General features: G+C 45.4%; 1 protein-coding gene across 1 annotated transcript; it reads right to left on the reverse strand.

The window, feature by feature from the left end:
• Nucleotides 1-359: 359 nt before the first annotated feature.
• LOC126545781 (mite group 2 allergen-like Ixo r 2) lies at nt 360-9,910 on the reverse strand. The gene is made up of 4 exons (XM_050193781.3): nt 9,652-9,910; nt 7,340-7,444; nt 5,071-5,243; nt 360-598 (listed from the first exon to the last, which is right to left on the reverse strand). The coding sequence occupies exons 1-4, from the start codon at nt 9,728-9,730 to the stop codon at nt 518-520; spliced, it is 438 nt and encodes a 145-aa protein (XP_050049738.1). The 5' UTR covers nt 9,731-9,910; the 3' UTR covers nt 360-517.
• Between the last annotated feature and the right edge of the window lie 7,781 nt (nt 9,911-17,691).

Raw genomic sequence — 17,691 nt, forward strand, 5'->3', positions numbered from 1 at the left:
TTCTGATTTATATTAAGTTTACTTCCCGGTCGTCTCAGGAGTTGAACCGGAAGTGCTGCGCAAATAACAAGAGTGTCATTCAATGCTCGTGCCAACAAAAAAGAACCAGAAAGCTCGCCTTCGTGCATAGCGTTCGCCGCCAGTGTTTGCAGGAAAACATAACGGTTACATAAACCGCAGTTGGCGGGAAGCTTGAGAAGTATAGTGAAGGATCTTTGAATGCTATCGCGTTCCGAGGCGCATTTAAAGGCGAAGCTTAAGCGTTCTCAAAGTACTTTATAAAAAATACGTATTATGTGAAAAAAGTCGACCTGTTTGTACATGTTCTAAGCTTCAACGAATAAACTTGTTCAGCGTAATTACTTTCATAAATATTTATTGAAGCCGAGGTTCAAATGGGTGAGGAAGAGCGCATGCAGCAGCACACGTTGATGAAAACTGCAGCTCGTACGCGCACTGAGCGTCGCTTGACGAGTGGTGGGCGATGCTGTGCGAAACTGATTCTGTGGCCGTCGGTTTATTCAATCAACACAGGTGTCTTGGCGCATACGCTGACGCCTTTGTCACCCAGCACCTTGAGCAAGACATGACTCTTCATCTGCAGAGAAAAAGCAAAGAAAAAGTTAAGGAGCACCGTTTGATGTCACTTGCGAGTCATGCACGCAAAAGCTCTCGTCGACGTAGATTTTTATTCGATTTGCATCTCCTTGCATCACTGCAAGACAACCATGACCTCACGTTGGAAGAACACGGGACTAGATACACCACAATTTTTTTCCCAAGAGAGGGATTTTCGATGGGAACGTCGGCCTTCCTACATCGTCATCGTTTCAGACAAAGCACGCCGGTCTTGGGCGTCGGTTGGATCAACGCTTAAACTTGAGCACCCTGACGTTACTAGGCTGGCAGTACCCATATACAGCAGCGACGCTTATTGCAGTCACGAGCACAAAGAAGACGAGGTTACGAAGGACTAAGCTGCGGAGTCGCATAGTAGGTCGGTAGCTCGTTCAAGCATGCTAGGGCCCGCCGTGGTGGCGCTGTGGCTATGGCATTGTACTGCTACGGACGAGGTGCCGGGTTCGATTCTCAGCTTCGGCGGCAGCATGCCGACTGCGGCGAAATGCAAAAAAAGAAGAAGATTTCTAGTACATGGATTTAGGTACACGTTGAAGAACGCTACGTGTTCAACATTAATCCGGAGTCCTCTTCTACTACGGCGTATCACTTGTCACCGCAGACACGTAGGTGCGAAAGGCAGTGATGTGGAGGCAAAGGTGTTGCAGGACTTTGACTGCTAAAAGAACACACGTTTCCTGGTCTTACTAAGCGCTTTTCTAGCCGTGGGTCATCACTTGCCTCCTTTGCCGTTGCTAAAGCTACAGCGTCGAGAGGCAAATGATGTGCAGATATAGCTTGGCAGACTGGGCAGTCTCCCACTGTTATAACAGAAGGTTCGAAGTCCCTGTCCCCAAATATACTCAGCGCGGAGGGTTGCTACAAGGTAGGCTTCGCCGCTACACTTCCTGACGTCTATTGTCCTGCATGATAGACTTTAGAGTGCCGCAGGGTTTTCCCGGATTGTGTACAAGCCTCACAATCCGTGGGCTCATATTTTTTTTCCCGTCACCTTACCCCTTCCTCCCATGCAAGGTAGCCAACCACTCGGGGCCAACTCCGATGTCACTTATTCAAATGCATGTAAATCGCAGAAATGCTTTTATGAAAAGACCCGCGGACCGAGTTGAATAGAACTTATTGCATTTCAGAGAAAAGGTTATATACTGTGTATATCAAAATTTTGATTTAGGGCCTGTGATTTTTTATCAGGATTGCTTAAAATTGGGTCTCCTTATAAAAAGAAGCACATAGTTTACAAATCTGTAGTTTTGCACCAAAAACAGATGACGCAGTTCTGTAATCTGTATCCTTTAGAGCACCCTAAGACGAAAAATCTTTATATAATAATTTGCAGCTGAAGTGAATTGCTACAATACTTACAAAAGTCCCACTCACTTGTCGTATATTTCATAGCGGTGTGTAATACACCACTTATACCCGCTTCGGTTTATTGCTATGTGCATTGCAGAATTGTGATGTGACTTTTGATTGCTGAGTTACACGGCTATAAACGTGATAGCTTCGTTTTTCAAAATTTTGAAATTTTCAACAATATTAATTAAAAAAATCAACGGCCTAAGCCAAATTCAGATTCTAGAGTCTCAATATTTCAACATTTTTTTAAAGTGTAATAAACCTCATTTAATTTCGTGCAGTGATTGCCCAGGAAACGGTTTCTCCGTTCTCATGTATTTAGATAGGAGCCCCCAGCTAAAGCTTCTTAATAACCTTCACGCTTTTCCATAATGCTTTCCGTCTTTCCCTCTCTCATGTCGTTTGATCAGGAAGGTAGTTATGGGTTCTTTCCCTTTTGATCTTTTTTTGTGTTAACAACGATTACTGCAAAAAGGCAGAGTAACCCAACACGCTTACGCCATAACAAGAAAACAGGAAAATTATGAAAAAAAAAAAAACATTGAGCGAATTCCACGCACTGTGGGAATCGATGTTATGCGAAGAATTTCGCCGGTAGCCAGGTATCCAGCATGATTTATGGTTCCGCAAAGCTTTATCATGTGGGCCAACATGTTTGTGTAAGTATTGTAGGAGCTGGATGTCTTCCGAGTGCGTGCGTGCGTGCGTGTCACCACATCGCCAGGACAGCGATGACGGTCACGACCGCACGGTTTGTACTCCATACGTTGCACAGAGCCTATGACATGTCGATTATTGAGTAATTCATAGGTACCGGGCGGGCCTAAACGACAGAAACATACACTTAGACATCTGCGTTACGACAGCAAATTTAGTGTCACTTTTAGCGAGTGCACTTTGCAGTTAGCGCTACTCTCAGGTTGTAAGACAGAACGGTTTATTGGCACAGTGGAATGCACTTGCCAGCGACTGTGTTCAATGAACTAACTTCGCTGCGCTGAAAAGTGTGTAGCCTCGGTAGCAGGGCTTCGAGATATATAAAAAATGCTGAATGCAAAGTCAGCACTACTTCTAAGACCACTTAGTTTTTTTTTTATGCGATTTCAAATGTTATGAGCGTCTCCACGACATTATTAGAGCAACAACAAGAGTACAACGTTCCTTTTTGACACCCTTTAAATCGTCCGACACAGAGTGCACCATTTTGGCTGTCTGGGTTTTCTACATGTTCCTTGTTTGTATTGGCTAAAAATGAACAGACGTGTTACGAGATCATATTACTTTTATTTTTATTGCAGGTATTCGTGTAAATAATCATTCATTTTCATCATAAAAGAGTGACCCTTCTTAAAACACAAAATTCTATGAATTATATCAAACCATATGTCTTTGTAGATCGTCATTATGATCAATACCAAATGATACTTTGTTTTGCCGTCTCGCACCATGTCACCAAAGTGAGACTCGGCGAGGCAGAGTGAATTCGCTCGAAGTGTCACTAAATTTGCCCGTCTGACTGAGGTTTAAGTGTTACACAATCATACGAACCGCTGTCTATGTCATCGGCTTTATGGTAAAACGACGATGTGATTTGTACTGCGGCGAACAAACTTGAAGACCTGTTCACCATGGGCCGTTCATGCAGGCGGTACAATGTCGTGGAGCGTTTACGGGACATTAGCTGTTACAAAAATGAAGTTGGTGCAGTCTAACACAGCGTCTCAAAGCGTTAGCTGTCAATAGGAAAAATGCAAGAAACTAGCCCGTGGCGTCCGCACCAAATGTCCTAAAAGAAAGTTGGGGAACGTTAAAAAAAAGTTTTCAGCGAATTTTACCACTTCAATTTTCACCCCTTAATTATTAAAGTGAAATATAGTTTAACAGTCTACAGCTCAACACAACTCGCTTTAATTGAGCAAAAGCGCGCAACAGCGTCTGCGGGTGAAGCCTTGGGTCGGTTAATGACCTCTGATGGCGAAGACGATTGTGACGTCATCCTCGATAACGGCGAGGCGCTTGATTCGAGTAGATCGCTCACGTGACCACTGTGTTGACGTCGTCTTCGCGACCGGTCTCGCGCTGCTACGCCCAGCGCGCGAGGGCGCGAATATTCGATGAAGACTTAAACAGCGACTGTGGCGCTGCTACGCACACAATAGAGAAATTAACTTGGAGTTGAATTATACTGCGGCATCCTTCCAAAGCACTGTAATAATTAAAATTCTAAAAGCTTTTGAGCTTCTTAAAGAACTAGTCGACTTCCGCATGAGACAAGTATGCGAAAGGGCTTCGTAAACGGTCCAGGCTGTTCCTGTTGTTGCTGCTGTGTATTGCTCTTTGCGATCTGCAGGCCCAGACCAAGACACTCTAAAACGTGTCAAAAGAACGTTTGCGTGACCAGGTGTGAAAGAGGTTTGCTTTTAAATTACACACTAGCACATTACTTGTAAAAACATGAACGGAACAGAAACACCACTTTGTTCCTCGGGGTATAAATTGCTTATAATGTCAAAGGCGAGAGACAATTGAGTACGTTTTACTTGACAGTTTGGATGCAGTTTCCTTCTGGGCCATCCTACAATGCACCTTGAAGAAGGACTTGCCATTATACAGGCATAGAATAAAGTTTTTAGCAACAAAATGTAATGATGGCGTACCATTTGACGTTTCAATGTTACTGGGCCTTCACGGTATATTCTGAGATCTCAGACAGCTATTTGTCGATGCAAAAGCTTTCCACGAGTACTTTCGTGAGGCTTTGATAATTTTCGCAGAAGTGCATAAAACAAAAATGTATGTTAAACTATTCACTTCTAATAGTCCAATGTCTGACTTACAGTGACCTTCTTGTATTGGACTACCTACTATAACCGGAAGGCTATTGGTCCAAATATTTTTGCACGCGTCTGCTTGTTGTCATTGTATAATAAAGAGCTGATTTAATAAAAATGTGCCTAGGCAAAAAAGAATGCGCTAGGGAAAGAGGGAGTAGGGGTCAGCGACAAAGAAATGCCCTGCCGACTTGTCAAACAGCGCTGCGCGTGTGATCATCAACGACCACCGATGCGTACTTACGATTGGTGCGAATGGAGGCACGAACACTTCCATGGTGCCGGAGTAGGTCTGGCCCTTGGAGACCGGACACTGTACCATGTTCTTGCACAGGTCAGTCTCTAGGCCGGGAACCGGAACCATGACACCGAACAGGTCGATCTTGGCATCCAGTGTGGCCTTCTCGGTGTCTTGATCTGCAGTGGACGCACAACGTGGTGTGATGGGGGGGGGGGGGGGTGGGGGGAGTATTGCACTATATATATATATGGCACACCAAGGGAGGAATCGGAGATTGTTGTTCGGTACGCGCGTTCGATTTCGCCTATCGCGATTGGTCTGGCCGTGCCGACAACGTCAGCCGCCGAGCGCGGCCACGTTTTTGGTGACGTCAAAATGACGGCACGCTCCTGTCCATCATTTTCAAGCCGAACACGTCGTCTGCTAGGAGCAGGACGCGACGATTGGACATGTTCCCTTCGAGCGATAACGCGCCCACTACGAGACCGGCTTCGCATGGCACGTCCGGTAGATTGGCTGGGGTCCAAACGGTGGCTGCAGTTACGAAATAGTACGCTCGGATCACCCTAGCGTTCATACAGATAAACTAATAGTAATGAATTGTAGCAATCACACAGGTGTATTACTATAAGAGAACGTGTTGAAGCTTGAGAAGAAAAAATACATTGTTTTTCATATTAAAATTTTATTCATTAGAAGGCGAGAAACATTTCGTTTTGTAGTATATTGTCCCAAGCAGGTGACAAACGAGGCCCGTCAACTTCCGGGGAGTTCACCGTTTACCAATGGGCTGCTCTTTCCCTGCTGTTCTCATAAATTGTGCGAACCGCGAACTTTGTGACGCTGCAGCGACCGGACGCGTTCTGTTCCGAACAAAGAGCTGCGATTTCCTCCCAAGTGTTCGCTAGTGGTAACTGAGAAACTGATTCTATCAAGCAGTTTGCGTCCACATATTCAGATACCACGACTTCACACTTGCCGTCTACAACCAGGTCGAGCACTGCACGCGCTGCAATGAAAACTATGTGCTGTGAAAAGAGCGCGGCAGGTCGCAGCAAGAAATTTATTGCCAACAATCTCAACTATATTCAAAATTAATTAATTATTTGATAATTCTCGTCGGAAAGCGCGGCAGTAAATAAATATGTTGGAACGGTGTAACGAAACTATTTCAATTATTTTCTTTTCACCTTTCATGAGTGGTGCGAGCAGCGTTCTAGGATCGGTCGGTCATGAGCGTTGAATGGTATGACAATAAATAAATAAATAAATAAATAAATAAATAAATAAATAAATAAATAAATAAATAAATAAATAAAATTGAGCGAAAGAAACCGGCCCATAATTATGTCGGGTTATGTGCATATACGCGAACATCAGTGCCACAACTGATGTTGTTGACAGTCATCACAATGGTTTCAGAAACTTCTTATCGCTCACAGCGACCTGTACGTTATACCTTACTTTGTCCCATCCTATCGGGATGGCAGAGGAGATATTTTTAATATTTTATCGCTACCTACTATACTGACACGTAAGGCGCGTCGTTCGAACCGCCGGTGCCGTCGTGCTGTTCTAGTATCGATGGTACATGCGCGGCCCGCGGAAGGCCGCCAGCGATGCTCAGTGCGGTCGGATGCAAAAGAAAAAAAAAGCGAAGCCAATTCCGCCATCCTGCCAAATTTTTCAATGGCGCCATTTTGAGCCAATCAGAGAAGCCGTAGCAGGAGTCCGGGCCAGTCAGAGCTGACCAGATTGCGAATTTGACGATACGGCGGAATTCTACCATCTCAGTAACCACCCTCCGATCAAATCGGCTCTGTCGGAGCCAGTTCTTGCTCCCGCTGCTGGCATGGGTGTTGTGCGCGCACGCCCATTATGAAGTTGCTGCTGAGGAGCTGTGCATACCGTATCGAGGTGCATGTACTGGTTTCATCCGAAAGGATTGCCAAACGTCGGGCTAAATATACATAATCCTTTCACTGGGCGCTGACAGACACCGATGGTTTCCTGTGGCTCTCGTCGCCAGTACCATCAATGCGTGACGCCTGTAACGTCCACTAGGCCGTTCCTCATCGCGGCAACGTCGTGACACGCCTGGTCACGGGCACGCCGGAACGCTTACAGCGCATGCGCAGTTGTCTAGCTTGCCGCATTGCGCATCACACAACAGGCAGTGCCCGCTTTTCGATAGCGCAGTGACAAATATGCCGTCAACCCGGGGCGCCTTGTTTTGCAATGGAAGGCGGTAAGTAAACGAACGAAAACCTACCAGAGGTAAGCGTGAAGTACACCTTGGGCTTCGTTCCACGCTTGAGGACGCAGGGGTCGGAGTCGCACGGCTCGATTTGGGCTGAGAGAACTTTTGCCTGGCTGCCTGTAAATGTTCGAGGGCAATAAACACGCTTTACATTTCCTTATACGTCAAAATCGAAAATTTTGGAAAACCTGCAAATTCTTCCAGAATGCAATCCTTAAACACCCAGAAGAATTAGTACTGAACATGACCGGTGCATTTCGTTTCTCCTTTTTTTTATGCTTTCGTTACTTTTGACAAACTTGATCTTTTTTTATGCTAGTTTATCCTATTGATCACGAGAGTGCACTTGCGTTCGCAAATCAGACGCGGGCTACGGGTACGAGTCTTATGTCTCGTGTGTCAATGCATGGTCGCAATTATTACTTTCTTTTTTGTTGTTAGCAAAAAGTTATTGTTGTCAGCGTATAGACTTCCCTTCTTAGTATTATGCCAAAATCTTCCCCTTCTTTCTGCTTTCTTTCTTTTCTTTTTATTTCTTATCTAAGATTTTGGTTTATACGGCCCTTAAGTGGGCCAAAACATTGCATACATTGCAGCTAATAAATGGCTCGAACATCCGCGTACGATCTTAAAATCAGAAGGAAGTCATAGCTCGCCACTCAACTGCGTATTTATTGAATGTGAAAGGAAGAAAGCTTCTTAGTAGGCAATTGCTGAAACAATGTCAATGAAATTTTCTGCATCGTGAAATTTTCAAAATGTTAACCGTCACCGAACTGGCTCTCCCTTTCATTCACGACACAAGTATTTTGTTTATCTTACTTTTAAAAATTCACATGAGCAGTGTAAAAAGAAGGCCCGCAGCCCGCAAGTACCATGCCAGTTTGTTCTGCTTCAACATGACGCGAGAAGCAGTTTACAGGATTCCAACAACTCGTTTCAAAGTTGTGCTATAAAAGTTACGAACAGGGATAAGGTGCCTAAGAAAGGCTGGGCAATATTTCGATAGGAGGACCTTCCTCCTAACGAAACGTTGGCCAGGCTCTCCGAGGCACTTTATCCCTGGTTGTAAATCTTATAGCACAGTGTGCTACTCCATCTGTCAGCCCCCTTGATATTGCGTTTCAAGAATGAGTTAGTTTTAAGCATGACGTTTAGTTTTTTTCCCCTCCACACATACTCTGATTGCAGTGGCGTTTGCGCATGCATGTTGAGCGCCAGAACAGGCAATGTTTAAGCGAACGCTGTGTCGTCCTCTTCATTGCATAGAAATGTTTCCTGAGAAGCGATGGGTGTATTGGCATAAAATTCGTCGTCCTGGTCGGGAACAAAGCCTGAAGGGCACAAACGAGACATGTGTAACAGTGGTTATAAGTCTCAAATCTCACATACATCCAGAATGAAGGATGCCCACGGATGAAGTAATTTTTCTTTTTCTTTCTTTTCTTTAGCGCAATAAACTTCATGCATACCACTCGATTGATTTCCTTAGGATTGTACTTATTCGTTTCAAATATAGTGTTTCTATAGTCACCTTTCACTGATCAGGTAATAATGTTTCTGTGCGCGACTCCCGACTTGATTTCGCGGCAAAAAATAAAGATGTGTTGCAGAATTAAGGGACGCGAAGGGAAAGGGAGGGAGTGAAGGAAAGAAACTTTTGCAAAAGCTGCCTCATTTATGGCTGGGATACACTATCCGCAAGCTTACCACACGCCCTAAAGCTTTCTGACACTTTGGCAATGGCATGATCAAACGAAAAAAAATATTCTATTTAAGTAATTATGTCGAATTAAGAAAAGCTGACGGTCACAACATGCTCAACTTGTAGCGGAAAGTAGTTGGTTGCACATACGCAGCACCGTGCCCAATCTTTTTACTCCCTGTTCACACCTCGCTATAAAGAAGAGAGACATAAAATGCAGTGCTGAGTGGAGATGGTATTCTAGCTAAACAAGGTTGGCAGCTACTATAAGTTTAGAGCATGTGAGGGATGAGAACATAAACACACACACACACACACGCACACAAATGCACACGCGAAACGCATTTACGCACCTACTTCTAGAAGTTTACAGTCTCTGTAAGTCCTCTATAGCGCAGGAATACAAAGCACTTTACACCCTCGTATTGCATAGGTTCAGTAGGCGGCAAAGGTCCAACACTCATATAAAAGCGAATACGAGTGTAGCGTTGTTTGCCCTGTTCAACTGAATGACTTCTTTCTGCTAACTTAAAATATACCACCCGTCTTCCTTTCGATACAACGTGTTTTCTCCGTAAGGAAAACCTGACGCGCACAATGACCTGACCCCCTAGCTTACCGCAGTCTTCGTACGTGATGTTCCTGCGCTGTCCGAGGGCCAAGCCGCAGAGAAGAAGGCCAACAACTAAGCGAATCATGTTGGATGGCGAATTCTGAAACTCTAGGCAATGAAGAGAATGTACGTAGTAGGCGCTCTGCTAATGTCGCTGTGGGCGTTTTTCTCGCTCCTGGAGCCGCTGCAACAATATATACCCTGTCAGAAGCAAATCAGCGGTCAGCTGCAAACTCTCACAAGGCGCAGGGGAATTTGTGCGGAAGATATACGTCTGATTCGCTTTCCTACTGTACTTATCGCCTCAATGACGCACGATCGGCAGATACACCGTACGGAACAGACACGCATTGGTGCCGTTCTCATGGCAAGTTCATATCACGCTACTTTGTTTCAATGTCATTGGCGAGGGAGATAAAAATATAAGGTGGCTGTAACTTTGGCTTATCTTCGTGCCACAGTTCAGAGCATTGTCTGTCCCTTTGTCTTTTCACCACTTACTACAGCGATAGCTGTTATGAGCTAACTCCCCTAGTTGTTTTGATATCTGCCGGCGCCCGACGGTGTGCGCTGCTGAAATTCCGAAGTGTACTGGACAATTTTATAACAAAAAAATCAGGAGCCATTCCATTCTGTGAAGGTGGTTGACCAGCGAAGCTGTGTAGCACACGACACGGAGGTGACACATAATCTTGCACAAAGGTAGAAACTCATTTATTGTCTTGATGGGTGGTCATCGTGACGAAACGTATACGCACACTCATTTATTGTCTTAATCGGTGGTCATTACTTCACTTGCAACTGCAATCACATTCTTTGATTATGTCCAATCGATGCGCGTGCGCCGCTGGGTGGTCGGTTGGGCCGGATCGGTGTGGGATCGCAAGAGATATGTCTGTAACACGGAATGCGTAAACCGCTCCCTTTTTGCTACCGACACATCCAAATTAAGATCACCGACAGCGACAACAGGGGTAGTGTCATCGCAGCTAATTTACCCAAAGTGAGTAGCCATGAACCTTACGGGACTACGAGTCATGGCATTTTTTGCTTGCTTATGGGCGTATGATCCATTGCTCACGGGAGCATGAATGCTTACAGCGGTGCGAGTCATAGTTTCTGTTCACGGAGAACAAAAATGCATGGAACCTTAGTCATATGCAGCTTCATTGTAAAAAAACAAAACAAAACAAAAAAACAAATAACGGTTCCCCGCCAGGATTTCAACTCTGGACTCGCAGATTGCCACTTGAAGATTCGATTATAGATCTCAGCCCCACGGTCAATATCTTTTTCTTTGTTACATGGAAATAAGAGTAATGACATGCGTTCATTGATTACATTACCTTTACAGATTCACAAGCAAAACAAACACGCACGAGCTACGCACTCCAATGAAAGTTCAGAAATCGTGTAAAGAGACAAGCGTCCAGATGCAATATCCTCTCAGGAACGGAATCGAAATCTTACAGCCGATGCAGTAAGCGAAACTATTGCGCCTGGACAACACTGTGTCTGACTTCTTGAGCGCTCGTTAAAACGATCGGCTGAGAACGTAGAGTTTCTCATTATAACACCTAGAGGGATATCTGGCACCACCGTTTATGGGAGTTTCCTAAGGAGAGCTGTGTTGTCATAGGAATGAGAGTATATGTGTCTGTGTGACTGGTGTTGGCTGGTGTTGTAAAAGGCTTCGTCTAAAACGTGGATATGGCTACACAAATAACGCGTTCTTAAAGTAAAGTCTTCATAAAATGTTTTCATGCACTCATAATACGTCTTCCAATGATCCTATACTCACCTACACTGCATAACCATGCGAAGAAAAGCAAGAACAGACGACAAACTGTTCCATAGCATGCGCGAATCTTGTCATCTGCCACCCAACTTCAGCGGCCCGCTGAAGATTTGTACGTTTCATATAATTGTATATGCAATAAAATAACTTGTTTTTCTGTAATCATAAAGCTAAAGCAGCTTCTTGAATGCTGTTTTAGTTGAAAAAGAATCATTGTGACAGACGGAACGGCGCTTGTCTTCACGGTGTCCGGGCTCACCGAGAACGGTGCCAATATGAAGTCACAATATACCGTCATTCCCATGTATACCACAGCGCAGCACCACCAGATTTCCTCTAAGTAGTGTAGTGAGAAACTCTATGGCTGACGATATGCTCTGCAGCTTTACCATAAACCAGTGCCGAGGGGAAAGAATATAAACGGAGGCAGTGGGAAGAAGTGAAAGGGCACTATAGGAAACAGAAGGAAGAGGTCCTGTCTCTCAGCTACCTGATTTCTCGAATCTTTACTCACAGGCATATCTACCTGTGAGGAAAACGTTCAAGAAATCACGCATCTTCGCACGTCCTCCTGTGCACCAGGCCAGCAAAATGACTTCAAAATTTGGTCATTCGTTTTCTTGATACCTTGGTGTCCAGAGATTGGAGTTTCGTGTGCCAAATTCAACACTGGGCCACCCAAATCTTTTGAAAGAACCGCCTGTTGAAATGCATTACCTGGGGCCAGGTAGTAACAGTGGTACAGGATTTCTTTATTAATAATGCTAAATAACTGGTTCGTGGCCTCTTTGCCAGGGATTACAGTGCCGACTTCTGCCATACAATATTTCAATGTCTTGTCTTTCTCTTGTTCTTGGCGAAAAAACGGCTGCGTCACTTCTATGTTTCCTAACTTAACAGCCGTCAGCTTCCGGCATTGTCTTTTGCTTGAAAGACCAACCACAAGCGAGCTAGGCGTTCCGCATCCATCCTTGGTGTTCGCTTCCCTGTTGGGTGCCTCATTATATTCGTCGGTTTCTTCTAGTTAGCTGACTGCTTCTATATTGTGTCTGGCCCATTAGCACCACGGGAGCCGGGAACATTTTCTGCGATGCCATCGTAAAGACGTGACGTCGTGCACTTGACCATAGCCTTTCCGGAAACATTGGGAAGAAGAATCTCTACTTCCGCTTCGGGTACCTCGACACAGCTACCATCAGAGCCAATAAAATTGTGGCGGGAGTACCCGTAAGCCCTACATCTGGAACCAGGAATCGGCGTACAAGTGTGTTGCTTTCAGTATCGCTCAAGACCGAGACGGTGTGGCCGAAGACCTCTCCCTGTAGCACGGGCAAGTGATATGTAACCGCTGCGGTGTGTGTTCTTAGCGCACTGGCAATGCATTCATTTTGTTGCGAGTCATTTGTAGACTCAAGCGTGTCCGATTATTGGTCAGGTGACACAATGTATGAGGTCGTCTTCTTTGAACCATCGCTATTCTTTGGACGTGCCTTCACACCATGCCCTCTGCGACAATATCCACAGTAGAGTTGTTCCAGTCTCACCAGGCAGTCAGATGCTCCCTGTCTCGGTCGATCACAGAGGAAACATCTGAGTTTAGACATGGTAGAAGCGTGCCCATCTAGCTCTTTGGAAGTGCTGTTTTCCGATTTCTCCTCGAAGAACAACAAATTTGGTTGCCATTGGGCCTCTAACAAGATATCAGCGGCTTCTATCGCTTCAACTGTCTTGCACTACTTCTTCCTTGGGAAGAGTGCCAGACGGCCATGACAGTTACTCGAGAACTCCTCAGCTACAATAAGGTTGCGCACGAACGTGAAGTCCTTTTCCGTTTTCGACATTTCCAACTAGCTGTCAAAGAAGCTCTGCAGTCTGTGGCGTACTGTTTGCAATAGTTTCGCCGTCTTGCGGATTGTTTTGCCGAAACTTTTCACCATAGTCTTCGGCTGTGAAAAGAAGACCTCTGGAGCGAGGACACTTTCGTGTTCTTGTAATCCACGTGCTCTTTTGGTGACAGGAAACCGAAGGCTTCCAAGGCTTCTCCAATGAGGTAAAAAGTAAGAGCTGTGGCCCACTTCTCCTCAGGCCACCCTTGACGAGTAGGTACGCGTTCGAACCTCTTTAAGTAGGCAACCGGGTCGTTACGACTCTCATTGAAAACGGTGACCAGGCTGTCAGGATTTATCAAGTTCGCCCGATTTTGATTTCTTTCAGGTTCTTGTTCACCCGCAGTTCGTTCTCAGCTGCCTTCAACTGCGGCTAGACGAAGTCGAAGTTAAAGTTGAAGGCAGCATATCCAGGCGTTCTTACGTCACCTCTTTTCCGTTACCCGTTGTTCTTCACGCGCCTTAAAGGATTCCTCGTGAGCACGGTCCAACTGTCTACCCATGATCTTAACTGTGCCCCTGAAATCCCATGCGTTCCGCCAGCGTTAGATCTTGTTGTCTGATCTTAGCTATAAACATTTCGACTCAGCGTAAACGGCTTCGTCCAGTCGCCGCGACCACCAATTGTTCGGGGAGGTTCGAGAAACCACCGCTATGGAGGCGAAACCTTCATTGCCGTAAAGAACAAGGCCGTTTGCGTTTTTGACTAACTACATTTGTTACAGCGACGAGAAGAACGAAAGTACCGCGATATGAACTAGACAAACACCTTAGTAGTGCACACTTGCATAGTACCACCGAACAAATAAAGTTCCATAGAGCAATAAAGACCCACACCTTGTCAAATGATGTTTGTAGGCGTTCACTCTGTGGACGTCGATGTACTGGCGGCGAGACTGTAGATTACGCTTCACGATGACGGCGGGGACGAGCGTAGCATGGGCGAACGACTCATGGACCGACGAGGACAGGACGGCAGGATAGGCCTGGCACAACATGGCCCTGGACAACAAACAGAAGGCGCAGGGCGGCGACTCGTCACGGGAATTATGATCTTTAATGAAGAGACGACTAATTACGTGCTGTCAATTCAACAAGACATACCCGTAGTCGAGCAATATAAATACTTCGGCGTATACATAAACGAAGGAAAGACTTAAGCACCCAGCAAGATAATCTGAAATTAAAGGCGAAGTGGAACGCAGCAATAGTGAAATATACAGCACTTTGGGGCCAAAATAAGTATAAGGTGGTGCGTGGAATCTGGAAAGGACTAATGGTGCTATTGATAATGTTCGCCAATGCCATTCTGTGCTTAGAATCGGATAACTTGTCGGGGTTGGAAGTTATGCAAGATCGGTAGGCCGGTTGGCTTTGGGAGCCCAGGATAAATCCACAAATTCCACAATAAATCCACAAATGAGGCAGTGCAGGGTGACATGGGTTGGGCCTCTTTTTATGTTAGAGAAGCGCAGAGCAAAATTAGTTTTGAATAAAGACTCATGAACATCTAAAATAAGTGGGCGCCTAAGGCGCACAAATATTTGTGCCTGAAAGGCGTGAACACAGAATCGAGAGGAGGTCAAGAAAGTTGGCAGCCAAGTACAGGGTAATTGTAAGTGCTAATAGACAACCAGCAGTCATCAAAAAGAAAGTGAGTGAAACAAAAACAGTGAATGGGATGGAAAGAATGGAAACAACAAAGACCATAAACATTTACAAGAATGGGAAGAAACAAATGAGAAGGAAAAATTCTGTACGATAACACATAAGGCTTTGCTATTCGGGGCTCGAGCAGGTTGACTAGGCACAAAAACATACCGCAACGAATATTCGAAACAAAATGAAGCATGTGTATGCTGCAGCAAAACAACGGAAACCACTCAGCACATCCTAAAGTATTGTGAAGGGATCCACCCAGTCAGACCCGTAGGTAATGTACAGCTTCCGATAGCACTTAGCTTTAAAGTGGGTGGAAGCGTCAATCGGTTGGCATCGAGATAAGCAAAAGACATTTAGAGCATTGGCGGGAAAAATGCGGGGAAGATATTTATACGACCAGATTCGTTACAGGCATAGGTAGCCGTACAAGGTGGATAGAGAAGTTTTGAGGAAGAGAAAGTAAAAAGATTAGGGAGATGTACACATAAACGCTAGAATGAAAAAGAAAGCCATGTATATCATACCTGATTAACTCAAGCGGTCTAGGTTACTATTTTTCACCGCCCCGTTTCAAAGGCGATGCCACTAAATCATCGCCATCACCATCACGGTCCAAGTGCAGCGGACCATGAGCCTGAAGATGAACCACCGTACAGGCGGAGTGAACAGGCAGCAGCTGGGCTTCTGGACCAGAACCCGACGAACTCTTGCGGCCTGGCACTGCTCGCTTCGGTGCTGCTCCATGAGCTAGCTGGCTGGCTGGCTGGCTGGCTGGCTGGCTGGCCTGCCTGCCTGCCTGCCTGCCTGCCTGTCTGCCCGCCTGCCCGCCAGCCTGCCTGCCTGCCTGCCTGCCTGCCTATATTATGGCGCGTACCCACTACGGGGAATTGGCCGCGAAGGCGTGGGGAGAAGGCACGAGGGGAAAAAGTATATGTGCGATCTCCCAGCATTTTCTTTTTCTTTTCTTTGTTCTTCGCGGTTGATTTTGCTATTGGCCGAATATGATTTTTCCGTTATTTTCTTTTTTCTTTCTTTTCCTTCTCTTCCGTCCGCCAGATGCCAGCAGCATTGTCTCCTTCTCTTTTTCGTCGCCTTCGCATAATTTCGCCGAAGCACCGCAGAGCACCCGTACAGTGCACGCCGCATGATGATACCGCGCAATAAACGATGCAGGCCTATTCCTTTGGCCGTTACAAAGAAAACTGCGCGAGATGAGCGCAAGACCGGAAACGCAAGTGTTTCAGCACAAAGCAATGAATAAACATATTCACTTAACTCTACACTGAGACGCAAATTGTTGTGCAGTGACAATAAATCAGTTCCCTGAAGCCAGCCAACAAGATTAGTCCTATTTTGTTGTTCATATAGTTAGCGTCTGTGGCAACAACTTACTCATGTAATAAGCACTGACGTTCTCTGAGCCTTTGATATGCTCCACGCGGAAGGTGTAATCTTGCAATGCGAGACTCCAGTGTAAGATTCTACTGTCTAAATGCTCGGCATGCGAGATGTTTCTGTAAAGGTTGGTGGTAAGTATCAACGACAAACGATGTTCCATAGAAGAAAATGTGAAATTAATCAATTGCTCAAACTCACGCTAAACGCTCTCTTTCAATTGCAGAGTATCTCTTCTCATGGGGCAAAAACTGGCAGCTGGAGTATGATACCGGATGGAGCAAGTCACAATGTTCCTGCGTAAGCACAACACCAATACATGTATCGATCTGTACGTGGCGTGAATGTCTTTCTTAGGTGGGTTGCTTTGACTACTGGTCCAGATTCCAACAGCATTGTCCCTTTGTTCATCGCATTCGCATCATTTCCCTGATGCACTGCACAACACAATGGAGACCGCGCACCACATGATGATGCCGCATACATGACACTGCCATCGCAGAGCGCCACCTACGCCATCGAAGACGTGTGTAACTAGACTTATCCACTGATTACACTTTTCTTATTCTTCTCAATAGAAAATAATTTGCTTTAATCTGCGAATGTTCACTCCAATCGATGTTTACTCCAACTTGCACGACACAGTGAAAGGTTTACTGTGCATAATATTCCACCGACTATCGCTTCACTATTTCACCTTATGTGCGAAACTGTCGCCTTTCTTGTTCCCTTGACTCCTATAGGCACGCAGTAGAGTCAAGGGAGAGTTCTCTCTTAAACAAAGGTATACTTCAAACTCCATCACAACGTTAGTGACCAGCCGTTGATGTGTACTTCGCATTCGGTTCATATAACTGTAGAATAGTTGTAATACCGGCAAAAAATCTTGCTGAGCAGGTGTGTGCTACTGCGACTTCAAGCCAGGTAGACCCAGACATTTTCGTAACATTCGAGCCTGAACGCTTTCTAGTGCACGTAAAACAGATGTCCTGATACAGAAGTGACGAGCGCGCTGTATCAGAGGTGCCCTACAAGGAGGACCTCGTAGAGTTCTAGAAGCGATTGTTCAGAAGAGTTCCAACCTTTTCAAGCCATGTGCTTTATAAACGGAAAGAAGTTATGAAACGTTTTCCTCAGCAATGAAACTTCCAGAGACCAATATAAGGCGTGATCGACAGTAGCGTACACCTGAAAATTTGTAGCGAGTGAAAGATGCTATAGTCTGCCCTTCAACTATTATTGGTTACAGCGTCTTCGTTTATCATGCAAAGCCAACAACACAGTCTGCCACTGCAACCCTGCCTG

Source organism: Dermacentor andersoni, chromosome 3 (genome assembly GCF_023375885.2).
Source record: "Dermacentor andersoni chromosome 3, qqDerAnde1_hic_scaffold, whole genome shotgun sequence".
NCBI classification, from domain to species: domain Eukaryota; kingdom Metazoa; phylum Arthropoda; class Arachnida; order Ixodida; family Ixodidae; genus Dermacentor; species Dermacentor andersoni.

Bases quoted from the DNA above. Each gene is read 5' to 3' on its own strand.
- LOC126545781 (XM_050193781.3), bottom strand. From the start codon at position 9,730: ATGATTCGCTTAGTTGTTGGCCTTCTTCTCTGCGGCTTGGCCCTCGGA. The intron at 7,445-9,651 runs GTAAGCTAGGGG...GAACATTTACAG, and splicing joins CATCACGTACGAAGACTGCG to GCAGCCAGGCAAAAGTTCTC. The intron at 599-5,070 runs GTAAGTACGCAT...TTTTCTCTGCAG, and splicing joins TGCCTCCATTCGCACCAATC to ATGAAGAGTCATGTCTTGCT.